General features: G+C 43.1%; 1 protein-coding gene across 4 annotated transcripts in view; it reads left to right on the top strand.

Moving 5' to 3' along the window:
* The window catches only part of mab21l3 (mab-21-like 3), a 63,791-nt gene that overhangs the window by 23,676 nt on the left and 22,492 nt on the right, over window positions 1–17,623 (top strand). For 3 of the 4 annotated variants that reach the window (XM_070892946.1, XM_070892945.1, XM_070892948.1), the window contains 3 exons: window positions 4,300–4,440; window positions 14,364–14,435; window positions 16,114–16,405. In XM_070892946.1, the coding sequence (XP_070749047.1) occupies window positions 4,300–4,440; window positions 14,364–14,435; window positions 16,114–16,405 (505 nt within the window). The remainder of the gene's footprint in view (window positions 1–4,299; window positions 4,441–14,363; window positions 14,436–16,113; window positions 16,406–17,623) is intronic. The other variant, XM_070892947.1, reaches the window with a different exon arrangement.

Genomic DNA, 17,623 nt, shown 5'->3' on the forward strand with positions numbered 1-17,623 from the left:
TGCATTATTCTCATATCCCTTGATTCCCTTAATATCCAAAAATCTATCGCTCTCTGTCTTCAATATGCTCATAGCCTGAGCCTCCACAGCCTTCTGGAGTAGTGAATTCCAAAGATTCACCACCCTCTGAGTGAAGAAAGGTCTCCTCATCTCAGTCCTAATTGGCTGACCCTTTATTCTGAGATTGTGACCACTGGTTCTAGGTTTCCCAGCCAGAGGAAACGTCCTCCCTGCATCTACCCTATCAAGCCTTGTAAGAAATTTGTATGTTTCAATGAGATCACCTCTCGTTTTTCTACACTCTAGAGAATATAGGTCTAGACTACTCAATCTCACCTCATTGGACAATTTCCCCAGGAATCAGTCTGGTGAACCTTCATTGCACTCCCTCTATGACAAGTATATCCTTCCTTAGGTAAGGAGACCACTCTTTTTTTTTTTGTTGGAAACAAAAATAAAACAGTTAAATCAAGTGCCCCCGATCTGGGGGACACTCCAAACCCTCCACAACTCTTTTTGTGGGACAAAAATAAACATTAAATCAAGTGCCCCCTGATCTGGGGAACACTCCAAACATTTTTCAAGGCCCTTTTTTGTGTTTTTTTTTGTATTTTTTTGTATTTTTTTTTGGGCACTCAAATCATAACTTTTCAAGTGCCCCCTATAAAAGGGGAGGGGGACACTCAAACCGGCATTTAAAATAAATTAGACTTTAAAACATATAAAATCAAATTTAAAATTTGGTTGCCGGGGGTAATAATGCACTCCACTCCCTCCGGTGCCCACCTCTCGCGGAAGGCCGCGAGCGTACCGGTGGACACCGCATGCTCCATCTCTAAGGACACCCTGGCCCGGATGTAGGCGCAGAAGAGAGGCAGGCAGTCAGGCTGAACGATCCCCTCGACTGCCCGCTGCCTGGACCAGCTGATGGCACCCTTGGCCGTGCCCAGGAGCAGTCCTACGAGGAGGCCCTCGGACCTACCCGCTCCCCTCCGCACAGGGTGCCCAAAGATCAGGAGTGTGGGACTGAAGTGCAACCAGAAATTGAGGAGCAGCCCTTTAAATAATGAAACATGGGCTGCAACCTCGCACAATCCATAAAAACATGGAACACGGACTCTTCCAGACCGCAGAAATTGCAGGCGGCCTGGGAGCCCGTGAACCGACTTAAAAATTTGTTGCACGGGACTGCCCCGTGCACCACCTCCAGGCCAAGTCCCCAATAAATAGTGGGAGGACTCCCGCGTAGAGTGCACTCCATCGGGGACCCCCGCCTCCTCCAGACGGCAAGATGGTACGCCATGGCGTGTCCGGACAGCAGAAGAGGATGGCAAGGTTGAGAGTGTGCAGGAGCAGCCCGTACAGGAAACCCCTCCGCGCAGAACTGAAAGGCACAGAGGGGATTTCCCCGAGGCGGCTCAAGTTGTGAGGCGCCAGCTCCCGAGGGAGGTTCCGGGGTTTGGCGCTGATGAGAAATTCCGTCCGGACGGGGGTCAGTTCGGACGGGATCTCCCCACGTGCTTGAGCCTCCTCGACATACCCAACCGAGTCAGGGCCCAGAGCTGTTTTTAGCGACTCGATGGCATCGGCCGCGCGGCGGACGTCGGCCCAATTTAGGCGCCGTGCCAGCACGTCTGGCGCCATCCAGCCCGCTCCTCCGCCATCGAGCAGGTCCCTGACCCTGGTCACCTCGCCAGCCACAGCCCTCTCGTCCGCCTGCCACCTAAAACCTCGGTCATAGAGGTACGGATTCCTGAGCAGCGGCGCCTGCAGGACGGTCGCCACTCCAGCCGGCGGAGAGCTGCGCTTGGTGGAGACTTTGTTCCAGACCCTGATGAGTTCCTGGTAAAAGACAGGCAGCCCCTGCACGGCGGTCCTGACGCCCCCCAAGCTCACAAACAGGAGCTGCATGTCGTAGTTGAGGCTGTGCTACTGGCGGAAGAAATACGTCGCCAGCACACGCCACCTAGGAGGGTGCTCGACGTAAAGGTATCTCTGCAGGGTCTGAAGATGGAAAGTCGCTAGCTGGGTGCTGACGCACACCAACGACTGACCGCCCTCCCTAAGCGGGAGACTCAAGACCGCGGCAGAGACCCAGTGCTTTCTGTTATTCCAGAAGAAGTCTACCAGCTTCTTCTGTATCTTGGCGACAAACGCAGGGGGAGGGGTCAAAGTGACCAGCCAGTACCACAGCATAGCGGCCACCAGCTGGTTTATGACTAGCGCTCGACCCCTGTAGGACAGCACTCGTAGCAGTCCTGTCCAGCGCCCTAGGCGAGCGGCGCCCTTGGCCTCCAGCTCTTGCCAGTTCGCTGGCCAGGCTTCCTCGTCGGGGCTAAGGTAGACTCCCAGATAGAGGAGATGGGTCGTGCTCCAGGCAAAAGGCCTGAGCTCCTCCGGCAGGGAGTCTACCCGCCACTGACCCACCAGGAGTCCGGAACATTTCTCCCAGTTGATCCTGGCGGAGGATGCGGCCGAGTAAATCTCCTGGCACTCACGCATCCTCCGCAGATCAACGGGATCCTTGACCATCGGCGTAAGCCGAGAGGACGACCTCCACGTCGGGCCCTTGCAGAGCCAGTCCCGTCAACCTCGTCCGCAGGAGGCGCAGAAAAGGCTCCACGCAGATGGCGTATAACTGGCCGGACATGGGGCATCCCTGGCGCACCCTTCTCCTAAAGCGAATGGGCGCCGTCAAGGACCCATTAACCTTAATCAGACACTCCGCGGCGGCGTACAAAAGTCGGATCCGAGCCACAAAATGCGTCCCGAACCCGAAAGTGCGCAGAGTTCCGAACAGATAATCGTAATCCACCCTGTCGAACGCCTTTTCTTGGTCGAGGGATAGGAAGGCGGAAATTTGTATGTTTCAATGAGATCACCTCTCGTTTTTCTACACTCTAGAGAATATAGGTCTAGACTACTCAATCTCACCTCATTGGACAATCCCCCCAGGAATCAGTCTGGTGAACCTTCGTTGCACTCCATCTATGACAAGTATATCTTTCCTTAGGTAAGGAGACCAAAACTGTGCACAATACTCCAGGTGCGGTCTCATCAGAGCCCTGTATAATTGCAGTAAGATGTCTTTACTCGTAATCATATTCTCTTGTAATAAAGGCAACATACCATTTGCTTTCTTAATTGCTTGCATCTTCCTGCATGTGAAGAGTACTTTCAAAATGCAACTTATATGTTTATGAAGTTTGTTTCTTGTAATACTATCAAAAAGTTTTATATTGTGAAATTTACTGGTAATCAATCTGTTACTGATTAGGCTGGCAGTGTCTAATTCAATGTTAATGTGTAAACTAACTGTGACTTTGGCATAGGGCATTTAGCTCACATAGCGACAATAATGAAATTCGTGTTGAATGGAACTGTCAGTAGTAACTTATTAATAGTATAAATGTTGCTTAGTTAAACCCCTCTGAAACATAAAATTGTCCTGTGAGCCTTCTCTGCCCAGTACATCATAATCATGCTGGTAGAAGCATGTGAAATGGTGATTATATTTGTCTCTGATTTTAAAAATAGTACCAGTGATTTTTACACACCGTCACTTGTATTGAAAATCTCTATTCTGATTTTACTAGCTTGGCGTCTTTCCACATCAGAAAGTGAGGGAGTTCTCTTATACAGTTCCATAACTGAAAATGTCAGTACTCCAAGGAATTTTTCTCCTCACTTCTGCCTTTGCTACAGAGTGATATTGTTCTACTGCCAAACAGGAGTTACTTGTGATTTAAAAAAAAATTTTGGTTCCTTTCCTGATTGTGGTAGAAAAGGCTCCTTTTGTGGGCAGTTCAGATACGGAGCATGAGATTGCCTACAATTAGCTCAAAGATACTATTCCAGATCGCGGTATGTGGAAAATTTCACTGATAGGGTTGGAGATCGGGCATATTGTTGGGGCAGAGTAGAGTGAGTTAAATGTGCATCTGGCCCATGATCTGGAATTGCTTAATTGGATGTGAAAGTGGAAAAAATATTTATAGTAATTCCCCACTATTCCTCAGCTTGAGTAAGTTTTGTGATTCCCTTCATAATTTCATTTGTCTTGTGGTACCACAATAAACATCTGAGGAAGCAGCCTAGTATCACACAACACAGAGTAGAACATGACTGGTTGATTTATTTGAACATGGGAGATGTGACAATACTGAGATGAGAGACAATTGATTCATGGGGTCATATTCAACAGATGCCCACAACATTTACACTAGTATATTCTAACTCTGTTATGTGGTATCTTTCTCAGAAGAGAGCTAGAATTGTCTTAACAGATTTCTTTGTTAGGTGGATCTGCGTCGTCGGCTAGTGTCAAAGACTGAAGAAGAAGTTTTTGCCATTGTTCAAGAATTGACTTCTGCGATCAGCACAAAGGATAGCCGATTTCAGCCCATTTCTCATTCTGGAATTAACAATGAAAACATCAAGGTAATACATGGACTAGAATTTCTGCTAGACTGTAAAATTCAATTCAATGCAAGCAGTTTGTACAGAACTTAGATTATAAAAATTTTGTAGAGGATCACATCAATAGCAAGTTGAATCCAAGGAAGCCTAATCTGTGAACAATCTTTGCATGCAGTTAATAAGTGAGTAGATTCAACTTGCAAAATTCAGTATTTGCAATGTCTGTTTCTGTTACTTTAAATGATTATGTTATTAACAAGTTAATGCAGATTATTGTTTATCTTAATGATGTCAATGTAGTCATGCAAGTAAAATGACCAAAGAGGCTTACTAGCAATGCCAGCATCCACTATGTCAGGCAGAGGTTGCTAATTCAGTCTGTGTTAGAAACCCAGCTTAAAGAAGGGATGCAGTGGAAACACTAACACATTGCATCCTATTTAAACCTGATGATAGAAACACTTGGCTGCCAGTTTGAATCTGAGACCAGCCTACCACTCAAACAGGACGACCACCATCTGAGAGGACGTTTTAGTAGTTCAGTGGCTTGACACAGGAAACCACTCCATCATGGAGCAAATGAAAAACAGTCTTGGTCTTCTGCAAGAACACCTCCTCTTTACATGACGAGGCAATGACTATGCAGAAGGCTATGGAACTCACCTGCGTGGGCGAAGGAAGCTGGTTGTTAACAGATAATTTTATGGAAAATAGGGAAGTCACGATGAGAGCGAGAATAGATTGATTTAAATATACAGTGGAATGTTAGAGAAATATGGACATTTTTCTGCATATTGTATGCTCCATAAACCACTGAAATAGTCCAGCACAGAATGTTGCCGGCGCTCAGAGGATGGGATTGGAAGTGGGTCAGCTGTTAATTTTGAAATGATTGATAGCGAGTTGGGATCCCGCTGTCAACCTGCCTCCACGTTACTTTACCAGGTGTCGAGTCTATCGACGTTGAACAGACCCGACAGAGACAATTTAGGTGATTAAGACCTTAAGAGGCTATTAAACACAATTTTGAGCTCAACTTGCCATTTTCCCAGTTTTTTCACGAGGTTCCTGCTGCTCGGGGATCACGTCAGGTAAGAACGTTGAGAGTTGTGTCAACATGAATTCATTTCTTTGACCAACAGCTGCAAGTGTGTTTATAAAAGCTCCCATCACACAGCTGTTCACTTTCCAAGATCAGAAGCTCTTGCTTACTGCATTTGGAAGGCACATTGATCTTTTATGCAGGTTGCAAGTCTTTGGAGCAATCTCTCTATCCAGTTCACACTTCATTGGTACAACCTCTCTCACCATTGACAGATCACTTCTGTCATCTCTACTTCACCTGCCATCTATTACATTAGCATCAGCGCTCTTGAAACTATCTCAACTTTCTCAGAATCCCACCACGATCAGCCCCAACACCATCAGCACCAGGCACAGCAGCAGCATCAACAATACCAACCTTTTCTGCAATCAACTGATACTGCACAGGATACAGGGCATCAGCACCTGACCACATTACTGCCCGGAACACCAGGGATGATCTCACCATGGCCAGATTTACTTCATTTGATGCTGTACACCCTGACTGCCACATGATGATGTGCCAGGTTGGCACCACCCCACACCAGCACCATAAAGCCTCCCTACAATGCCCAAGCCATTCCTTTCACACTCATCACCATTGTGGTTGGTACCATTATGTCTCACGATTCACTGTAACTCACTAAGCCACTTCCAACGGTGCACACACATTTGTCCAAGAAGGCAAAGTGATGAAAATAAAGATTTCAATGTTTGACAACACATTAACAGAAACTTTACATGAACATTGGCGAAAACACCCAAGTGCCTACCCATGGGTGTTGTTCATTGGTGTGCTTGCACTAGAGTAAGGGGTGGCTAGTGAGATGGGGATGTGATAATGTAGATAGAGAGGGATGGGTTGAGGTCCAGAAGGAATTTGACAAGGTGCCACATAAAAGGTTACTGCACAAGATAAAAGTTCACGGGGTTGGGGATAATATATTAGCATGGATTGAGGATTGGCTAACTAACAGAAAACTGAGAGTTGGGATAAATGATTCATTCTCTGGTTGGCAACCAGTAACTAATGGGATGCCGCAAGGATCAATGCTCGGACCCCAACTATTTACAATTTATATTACCGACTTGGAAGAAGGGACTGAGTGTAACGTAGCCAAGTTTGCTGACGATACAAAGATGGGAGGAAAAGCAATGTGTGAGGAGGACACAAAAAATCTGCAAAAAGACATAGACAGGCTAAGTGAGTGGGCAAAAATTTGGCAGATGGAGTATAATGTTGGAAAGTGTGAGGTCATGCACTTCGGCAGAAAAAAATCAAAGAGCAAGTTATTATTTAAATAGAGAAAGATTTCAAAGTGCCGCAGTACAGTGGGACCTGGGGGTACTTGTGCATGAAATGCAAAAGGATAGTATGCAGGTACAGCAAGTGATCAGGAAGGCCAATGGTATCTTGGTCTTTATTGCAAAGGGAATGGAGTATAAAAGCAGGGAAGTCTTGCTACAGCTATACAGGGTATTGGTGAGGCCACACTTGGAATACTGCGTGCAGTTTTGGTTTCCATATTTACGAAAGGATATGCTTGCTTTGGAGGCAGTTCAGAGAAGGTTCACTAGGTTGATTCTGGGGATGAGGGGGTTGACTTATGAGGAAAGGTTGAGTAGGTTGGGCCTCTACTCATTAGAATTCAGAAGAATGAGAGGTGATCTTATCGAAACGTATAAGATTATGAGGGGGCTTGACAAGGTGGATGCAGAGAGGATGTTTCCACTGATGAGGGAGACTAGAACTAGAGGGCATGATTTTAGAATAAGGGGCCGCCCATTTAAAACTGAGATGAGGAGAAATTTCTTCTCTCAGAGGGTTGTATATTTGTTGAATTTGCTGCCTCGGAGAGCTGTGGAAGCTGGGACATTGAATAAATTTAAGACACAAATAGACAGTTTCTTGAACGATAAGGGGTCTGATCAAGCTGATCAGCTGTGTTGGTATTCTGTTCTCCACTAACAATTTGAGTCATAACAGTAGGCCAGGTAGTGATGAGGAAATTAAAGCAAATTGTAAACATATCTAAATTATAGGGCTTCACAGTTTATTGATGCTATGGCACTTTATTGGGTGCTCTAAATTTGTATCTGTGTAGTTGTAGTGTAAATTTAATTTTATTTTAAATGTTCCTTCAATTGCAGATTTATAAAGTGCTGTATCATACAATTTCTTTTCTTGGAAGCTGTTTTAGCCAAGTTATCTAGTTATTCAGTTGTTTCTGGTTATTGTGTGGTCGTGTGCTGATGAGACAGATCAAATAAAGAATTTAGGAGGAATTTCTATGTGAGGTAATGAGAATGTGGAACTTGCTGTTGCATGGAGTGGTTGGAGTAGATAGTATTGACCTATTTAAGGAGAGACTTGATGCATACATGAAGACAGAAATAAAGGGATATCGGGAGCGGGCGGGGAAGTGGAGCTGAGTCCATAATCAGATTAGCCATGGTCTTATTGAATGGTGGAGCAGGCTCAAGGGGCCGTATGGCCTATTCCTGTTCTTGTCTAAGTTGGTGTGAGTAAGGATGTGTAGGAGTATAGTAGGGAAGGCAGCGTGATGGGGATGTGATGAGTGACACAACAGGATGAGGTTGATTGTGGCTTTGCAGTAACGATTCGTGATCTACTGCGATAATTGAAAGGTTTGCACCATTGCAGCCAGGTCCTCCTGACGACATCCCTGCTTGTACCCTCCTGTGCAATGTGCAACCAGGCTGCGTTGGTCTCCTGCGGCAATCTCTTCTGCCCATTGGAAGGGAAGAGAACCTCCCTGCGTGCTGTGACTCCCTCCATGGGAGAGCCTGGGTGCAGCCCTGCACCTCTGTGCAGTGCTTGTCAGTGTTTGCAGCTTGCTCATGGTCCCTCTAAGGAAACTGGCTGCTGACGTTTCATCAAATGACGTCATCAGATCAGCTTCCTTTAATTGGCCAGGAACCGCGCTAGGCGGGCTTAACTAGCCCAATCAGGGGAAAGTCGTGTAGGAAACTGGCACGGAGACAGCTGCGGGTCCGGAGCCTGCTACCAAGATCGCCCGCCTTGCTCCCAACCCGGTAGGCAAAATCGCAGCCCATGTTTTTAACTGGGAAAAGTTATGCAAAAGATGAGCTAATTTTGAGATGTTTTGTGATGTTGCAACAGCCTCGTGACCAACCATACACACTTTAAAAAGACCCGTCATATACTAAAGTGGCAATTCCTTCTACGGAGCCTAGTCTCAGAATTATTTTCTTTTTCTGCTTGCTTTCTTTTCTTTTTATATTTCCCATACCTCGGGAGCCTCCTATCAACAAGAGCAGACATTTGACGACAAGATCCAATACTGCCTCCAGTGCGCCAGTGCAGCCTTCGGCCACCTGAGGAAAAGAGTATTTGAAGATCAGTCCCTCAAATCTGCCACCAAGCTCATGGTCTACAGGGCTGTAGTAATACCCACCTCTTGTATGGCTGAGACATGGACCATGTACAGTAGACACCTCAAGTCACTGGAGAAATACCACCAACGATGTCTCCACAAGATCCTGCAAATCCCCTGGGAGGACAGATGCACCAATGTTAGTGTCCTTGACCAGGCCAACATCCCCAGCATTGAAGCACTGACCACACTTGATCAGCTCCGCTGGTCAGGCCACATTATCCGCATGCCAGACACGAGACTCCCAACGCAAGCACTCTACTCGGAACTCCTTCACAGCAAACAAACCAAAGGTGGGCAGAGGAAACGCTACAAGGACACCCTCAAAGCCTCCCTGATAAAGTGCAACATTCCCACTGACACCTGGGAGTCCCTGGCCAAAGACCGCCCTAAGTGGAGGAAGTGCATCCGGGAGGGCGCTGAGCACCTCGAGTCTCATCGCCGAGAGCGTGCAGAAATCAAGCGCAGGCAGTGGAAAGACGTATGGCAAACCAGTCCCACCCATCCTTTTCCTCATCGACTATCTGTCCCACCTGTGACAGGGACTGTGGTTCTTATAATGGACTGTTCAGCCACCTAAGGACTCATTTTTAGAGTGGAAGCAAGTCTTCCTCGATTCCGAGAGACTGCCTATGATGATTCTTTCTGATCACCATTCTAATCACTGTCTGTTTCTGTTGGTTTGTTGTCAAAATTCTTCATCTTGTAAAATTCTTCAAAAATCTTCAATAATGTCCACCTCACATCAGCTTTGCATATTGAGTAGAAAGTTTGCAGGTTTTAACTGTCGCAGATGGGCTTGATGCTTTTGGCATGACATTTGCATCTGCAACATTTCCTTGTGCTCTAATCTGCACCAGGCAGGATTTCCTTTGTGGACTACAGAAGATAATCTAAGATTGAGCTTTTTTGTTTGACACCATGAACACCAACCAGCTCCACATCATCCATTAATGTTCCTGCCCAATCTATAGGATCCACTGGCCATTTCTTTACTGCAACATCATTCCACTTCTTCCATTGTTACTTACTGGACAAAACAAGTGTTAGGAAGCACTTCTTCACACAGTCATTTAATATCAGGAATTATTTTTCAAGGAGTGATATGGAGGCAAAAACTCTGGGATCAGTCAACAGAGTTCAATGTTGTGATGGACTATGATGAGCTAAATGAGAAATGGTTTCACTCATCTGTATTTATTTTTGTGAGGTATCCATCAATATTGTATATAATTCAGCAAAATATCTTTACCAAGCATTGCTGTTTGGATTTAGCAGCCAAGGATGACAATTTCTTTCATGGGTTTGTCCTGATAATTGGAATGTCTATTCTCCTTGTTTCTGTTCCTTGTTTTCTTTGTCCTGAGATATTACTTGTCTGGTCTCCAGTTGTATGTAGATGATGTATACCTTTTGTAGATTTTTTTTTCACAAGCATCCAGCCCTCTCCATCCAGATGTCCCCTTGAGCCTTTTTGGGGAAGGGATGAGATGAGGGGGGAGAAATTAATTTCCATTCTTTATCAAATGAGCCTTGGGCAAAAGAAACTACCTCTCCAGAATGGAGCAGGCTCGTTTATATCGTTCAAGACGGGGTTGATCATGCGAAGTCACATGCCTTAAAAGGTGGTTGTCCCTTGCATGATTTCGCTCCACCAAGTAAAAGCATGGCCCAGTGCTGGATCATTTCAATGGTTTGGGCAGGATTAGAAGAAGGAAGGATGCATTAGGTAATCTTTCCATTGATTTCAGTCGGAATGTGCTGACATTCATTGCTAATGAAAATTAACTTTGTATGTGGGTCACTTTTTAGCTATCAGCTACAGTCCTGTAGAAGGCAGTCTTGGAGAACTTTTGCAAACAGGCTGATCAAGTATATAAAGTAATTAAGATTATATGTCTTTTCATTCCTGAATTTCAAAGTGAAAATCGGGTGCATCCTATCAAAGCCAATCTTATTTTGCGTGCTCAGTGAATAAAGTTTAAAAGATTGTTACTTTGGCAACAAGCAAAAATAAAGTATGGCATGTCTTCCCATTAACAATATTTAAAAGGATGGGAATAAAGGGAAATGGAAAGCAAACCTATATAAATATTGAAACTAGTCCAAGAGAGGACCCTGGCCCTAATCAGCATTCTTGCACGAGGTTATCCCTGACCCTGAGTTAGAGAGATGGCACCCAGGACAATGCAGAGTGTAGGGAACCTCATCTAGCAAGCCCAGAAATGGGTCTTAAAAGCGTCAAATTATCAGATACCCAAGTGTTAAAAAAAGGAGTTAGAAATCAGTACTACTACAGATGTCAAATGCACTCGGCTGAAAGGAGCTCTGATTAGCTCAGACTAGTTTGGGTGATCATTGGCTAGAAATGTAGTGCCTCTAGCATGCCTTAAAATCAATATTTAGCTGGAATGTCTGTGGGTGGCAGAATAAAAGTTCACCAGTGGGGGAGGATAGAGAGAAAGAAATTAAAACAACTAAAGTAAGAAATGTGGCGGATGTGGATATAAAGTAATTAGTGAGAAAGAGGGAAAGAAAAGTTCAACAGAGGGAAAAAAACTGAAGCAACAAAAAATAAATAAAAAATAAACTTCAAAAGTGGAAAGGGGAGAAAAATAAAAGATAAACTAAGACAAAGAAACCAGAAAAGATATAATTGGCAAAAGAAAATAACATGGAGGTGAATTATGGAGCGTAATGTTAATCAAGTCCATAAAATACAAAACTACAAATATTGTAAGATGAAATTGAGTTAAAGAAAATGTTGCTCTATTCTGTATTTTGGAAACTGTTGCTTAACTTATGATATTGAAAGGGATTTGAGTTGGCACAGAACCTGCCAAGATGAAACTTCCAGCAGTTATTGTAGCTGCTGCAATATTTTTGTTTATTTCTCTCTTTCCTGTGGTGAATTGTACCTCTGACACCTGTACACATTCTAGCTAAATATTTATTTTAAAGCACGTTAGAAGCAATATGTTTCTAGCTAATTATCACCCAAAGTACTTTGACCTAATCGTAGCTCCTTTCAGCTGAGTGCATTTGGCACCTACAGTAGCACTGACTTGTACTCCCTTTTCTTGACACAGATTGGGTCTGAAATAAATAAAGTAAATTTGTTTTGAATAGGCTTTATGTTGGAATTGATTTGGGTACAATGGAGCCTGATTTTTCACGGCCTCTGCCCGACAGGCTCTAAATGGCAGTGCACCACTTAGCCATAATGGGAGCAGGAATGGGGTGCTATCACCATACTTGTTTAGGTCTTTGCATGAGCAGTCCAGGCACCCGCCTGCTTCAGATGGGAGCCTACTTGTAATATGCTGTTTTGATGTACCAATAGGGACCGCTGCAGGTTGGTCACCAAACAGCCTAGGTAAATTTTTTAAGTTTCTCCTGGCTCTACAAATGGCCTGCTTACAGCCCATCTGGGTCCACCTTCTCCCGCAATTGTCCCCTCCCCTATTCCTTTTGGCTTGGCTTCGCCGAGGAGCTGCTGGAATTCCTGACCCATGAGCTGTCTTTCAGTGCTGGTACATTTCTTACAGCCCTGCTGTTGGTAACCAAATTAGGCTCAGCCCTCAAAATGGCTTTGACTTTGAGGCAAGGATCTTTGTGAGGACATGGGAGCAGTCCTCCCACCACCCACCTAAAATCCTTCTAAGGTTAAAATCTACCCTGATGCGTTTAGTTTAATTTTTCCCTTTCAATTTCCTTCCCTCCTCGCTTCAGGCTTTAGACCTGTGCTGAGTTTCAGAGATACCAGTCATGATCCAAAACCACATTCATTTTATCTTTGTGTCAGCCTAGACAGTAACTTCTGGCAGGCTATTCATTTATGGCCTCACTTACATGGACTTTGTAGCAGAACCACTGGTTAAAATGAAACCTCGGCTGATCTTGCTCTTTTCCCAGCCCAGGAACACTGAGGCAATTGTATTGCTCTACCTCTATCCATTAACTGGTGTCAACGTTAACTCAGTGGTAGCCCTTGTGCCTCGGAGTCAGAAGGTTGTGAATTCACATCCCACTCCAGAGACTTGAGATTTGTGCACACATCGGTACAGTACTGCTTGTGGGGTCTTGTGTGCAAATTGGTTGCCATATTTCCATTCAATAGAATCGTGAAATGTAATCCCCAAAACACCATGGAAAATCTTGGAATCCCATGAAATAAAATCAGAATTTGCCTTATTCAGTCACTGTGAATCAATGGCTCTGCCAATGGTACAACACACAAAGATTTATACCGCCCTCAAAATCATTATTTGCCTCCTTGTCTGTAGTCTCTCCATTTTTGTATTATATATTAAAAAAGATTGCTTAAGTTGACCCTTGGTAAGTAAGGAATGTGCATGGTGCCACATACCACTTGGATAGATTTACTCGAGATTAAAGTTACTTGACTGCTTCTCTGACATTTTCCAATTGACAAAGCATCTGACTGTTGTGATACAGTTTCTGAAATGTCATGACAGCATTGGTTGTAATAAAGTCTTACTAATGAATATTAAACCACTTCCATGGACGCTTTGTCTATGTCACTGGAGTGATGGACCAGCACTTCGTTCCTGCCCGCTGCATTGGCTGACCCGACTGGAAACCCACCTGCTTCCAGGGAGCAATTTCTGATCCATATATTGGAACTCGCTGAGCCATTGGAACAATTGTGATGAAAATTTTAATTCTGTCATATTTAAAGATAAAAGCAAAATAACTTGCGGATTTCATTGTTTTCCTTTCCTGCATGACATTTTCTAAAATGAGTCAAATTTGTTCATCCATTGTGAAGCTTTGACTTCCCATAGCGCTGATAGGAGCACTGTGAACAACTGAGTGCTCTTGCCTGTGCTGTACTATGCTATCAGTGAGACTGTTTTCCCAGAAACTAATATCTCCAGCTATGGTTTATCTCAAAAAGCCTGAACTATATCGTTCTTTTGGTTTCCAATGCGACTTGGAAACAATGATGTGGTCATTCAAATCTTATTTCCTCTTGTGTAATTGTTTTCCATTATTGGAAATTAAAGGTTTTCGTACAGTTGACTCCTGCTAATTTTGAAAGTTTTTTTGTGCTACAAATTTGAATTATCAAATTATTTGAATTAAAAATCATAAATAACAATTAGATAATTACTGCTTTAACATTTGAATTAGGCAACTTTGAATTAAGAGTAGACTATATAAAGATTTGAAGAATGGATTGAATAAAATTATGTGGGTTTAAATACTTTACAAATATCTTGAGACTTTTCTGCATGTGATGTTTCCCTTATTAAAGTGTTTGATATTACAATTTTAATTTGCATTTCTGAAAAGTCTCCCATTTTCTCAATCAGTCCGATTTTCTCAAAATAGATTTTTCCTACTCTCGGATTCTGGTTTTAAATGAATGGTTTCTGTTCTTTCTTTGTAAAGAATATGTTTCATTTGTTTTGCTAGGACCAGCTGGCTTTAGTGGCTAAATGGTCAGCGATTCTGACACCGAAACGAGCCCAACATGCTTCTATTCAGGTACACGTCATAGCAATTAGTTCCCTCACATCCCAACATTTTTCCAGTCTCCCAACTTCCCCTACTCCATTTCCTGATGCATCATAATATGTTCATGCCCTCCTGTATCTAGATAAACACTTTCTCTCCCTTGCTTATCCAGCTCCATATTACAATGATCTTTTCCAAGTCTACCCTAACTATCCATTCAACTGTGTTTAAAAATGTTTACTCCACCATTTTGTACAATCAACTTGCTATTTGCATGAAATACAATATTTTAAATGTTTCACCCATCCTTCTGCCTGGGTGTAAATGATCTGGTATTGTTCCCCAAAACCCTAATTTAGAAATGTTTAGGTGATTTGCCGACACAAACCAGACTCTCACATCTTCCACTGATAGTTTGCCTGTGGATTGAAGTTTGGTCTAGAGAGTTTGAAGATACTGTGCTTTTGTCATTACTCAGTGTATCAAACTAAAGAACCAGAAATCAAATCTTCATGCAGCCTTTCAATCCACTTCTAAATTATAGTAAATACTTAGCAACAACAGTAGAACAGAAATGGGATGAGAACAACCTGTAAACATGTTATCAACAAAACCACATTTTTGCATTTTCAGTACTGTGGAATGGATGTGCTGGAATGGAATCTATTTGGTGCACATCATTGTGCTTTCACTCTGCAAAACTGATCTTGTGCAGAAATCTCTCTGGATCCCTGTACTTAATAAATACAATAGAAAGCAATAAAGAAGGAAAGAAAACTGATTGCTGGAAGAGTAATGCATTACATTCATTGTACTTTTCCCAGTATCAAATTCTCCATTAAAATCAGTTTCTATTCACCAGAGGTGAACTTAGATCAGCTAGGGTTTTGTCAGAATAAAAGCAAGCACCTACTGCTGAGAGCTTTGTTCTCCAGTTGACTTCAGTCAAACTCCAAGTTTTATATACATGGATAGTTCAAGGATGATGCACCAATATAGACCTGTTCTCAAAAACAAATCAGCTGAATCAGATTATAATCACAAATACTTGTGATACTCGGTGACACTCCCAAGTCATAAACAAATAATGGCTATTGGGCAAGATACCTAGAGGTGGCCAGTGCCCCTGAGATTGTACCCCAGTAAAGAGCCAATGCCTCTTCAAGTGGGGAAAATCGGTAAGGGGGGAAATGTAAAAAGGAAATAGATTTTAGATGTGGAGAGAGAATCATTTTATTTTTTAGATAAGCCTTTTATTTATTTGGCTTTTTAAAAAAGATCATCTTCCTATACTCTGTACAGATTGATTTAACACTTTCTCCCAATTCTCACACTACTATACACTGAATCAATTATAATCTTACTCTTAAAATAATCCAGCTATTGATCATTAATGACATTGGTGTCCTCACAGCAGTGATACATGGGGCAAACCCTGGAGTTGCTTCTGTCAGCTGTGCTGTCTGATGATTTTCTTTTTACTCATTCATAAACAGATCGGACATATTCTTACAACAACAGCCATGCAGATAATCATTTTAACTGGAATATTATTTTAACATACTTTGCAATATTCACACACTTATTATGTAGGGAATCATAAATATTTGCAGAAACAGATTCCTTCGTTGTGTATTCAAACCTCGGTTCCGAATAAAATGCTTGAAAGGGAATGCTAGTTTCCAAGTGGTGTCCTGCTTTTTCCCAGGTACAGTCACCAACACACATTTTCATTATGGTTCCGGTGCGAGGTCTGGCAGCCTACACAGAACGGAAGGGGCACCAGTGGCGCTATTACACCATGAGTGGCTCCAAGCTCATCTCGCCTGTTCGAGAGCCCGAGAAGCTTCATCAGTGGTTGGAGGTGGATCAGTTCCTTCAGAGTACTCAAGAATGGCGCCAGTCAGATGTCACTATTGAAGGTGACATTGTACCTTCTAAAGTAGTTGCTATCTTTAAAGCGCTGCTTGAGAAACCAATTCAGGCCTCTAATTTTCATGGTAAGTAGAGGATCAAAATTACCAGTTTAATTTTAAAGATTCTTAAGATGCATGTTATTCGATAAAGGGTTGAATCTATTCAGTGGCAGTAAAAGAATTGCTTGTTGTGATGGGTGAGATGGGGTGGTAGGGTTAACACAGATTGCTTATTTTGCTTACACTGTACAACTGTCTGTCAAAAACACTAATTTCATAATGTTGCAGTAAATAACTTGCAATATTATGGTGGGTGTATTTGTGTCTGACCACTTCCACTGATCACTGGACTGGCATCCGAGTCTTTGCTAACTTTTAGAAATTTTCACTAAATTTTACACAATGAATTTGTGGTGTGCAGAGCTAATTAATGCACTACATTACTGTTCAAAAAGCTATTTAAAAATAACTGATTTGTAAAAGAACAGAAATTGTGTGCTAATAGTAGTTAACCCACAGACGAATTAATGTGTTTTACAGTGATTTGAAAGCATCCTCATTGTTTAGTGAGTAACTGGTATGGCACTAAGCCACACTCTCAGGATATGATTTGCTGGTCTTTGCCCAAGTTAGCTGCTCTCAGCTGGGCAATACTATCAGAGCCAATGGGCTTCAGGGCTATGGAGGAGAAAAATCTGCCACGGTTCCTACTTCTGATCACCAACCAGTCACCTTGCTGGGAAGTGCACATGTATGGACATCAGATGAGGATAAGATTGGGCTAAGATCTAATGTCTGCTATGGTAGAAAAACTCATTGGGGATAATTTTAGTCAATGGGATGGAAAATTGGGAGACCAATCCGCTATTGTCCGTTTTACACTATTGCCAACAGTTTAAAATGACCCCAAATTGGTCCCTTGGCTGAGATGCTTGGCACCTATAAAATCACATTCTAGCACAAACCAGTGTCTTCAGGAGAGAAGAAGTGAACATTGGAAGAAGAAAATAATAATAGCTTGTGTGGCAGACTTCAGTAAAATGGTGATCAGTGAGCGGTCAGACACAATCATTGTTCTTCTCCGAACTCGAGATGCTCATCAGAGAGAGGTGACCAGGCACAGAAACCAGCTTTTGGTGTGATGTGTAAATTTGTCCAAGTATTGTCAAAAGTATTAAAAGTTAATGAGGATCTCCGGTTAATAGTTCTTTACAGACCTACTGGGACGACTTTGTGTGGAGAGTCACTGATACCACCAAAGCTAGCAACATTGGGAAACAGAGAAACGCACCCACGAGAAGA

Source organism: Pristiophorus japonicus, chromosome 11, assembly GCF_044704955.1.
Source record: "Pristiophorus japonicus isolate sPriJap1 chromosome 11, sPriJap1.hap1, whole genome shotgun sequence".
In the NCBI taxonomy this organism is placed as follows: Eukaryota; Metazoa; Chordata; class Chondrichthyes; family Pristiophoridae; genus Pristiophorus; species Pristiophorus japonicus.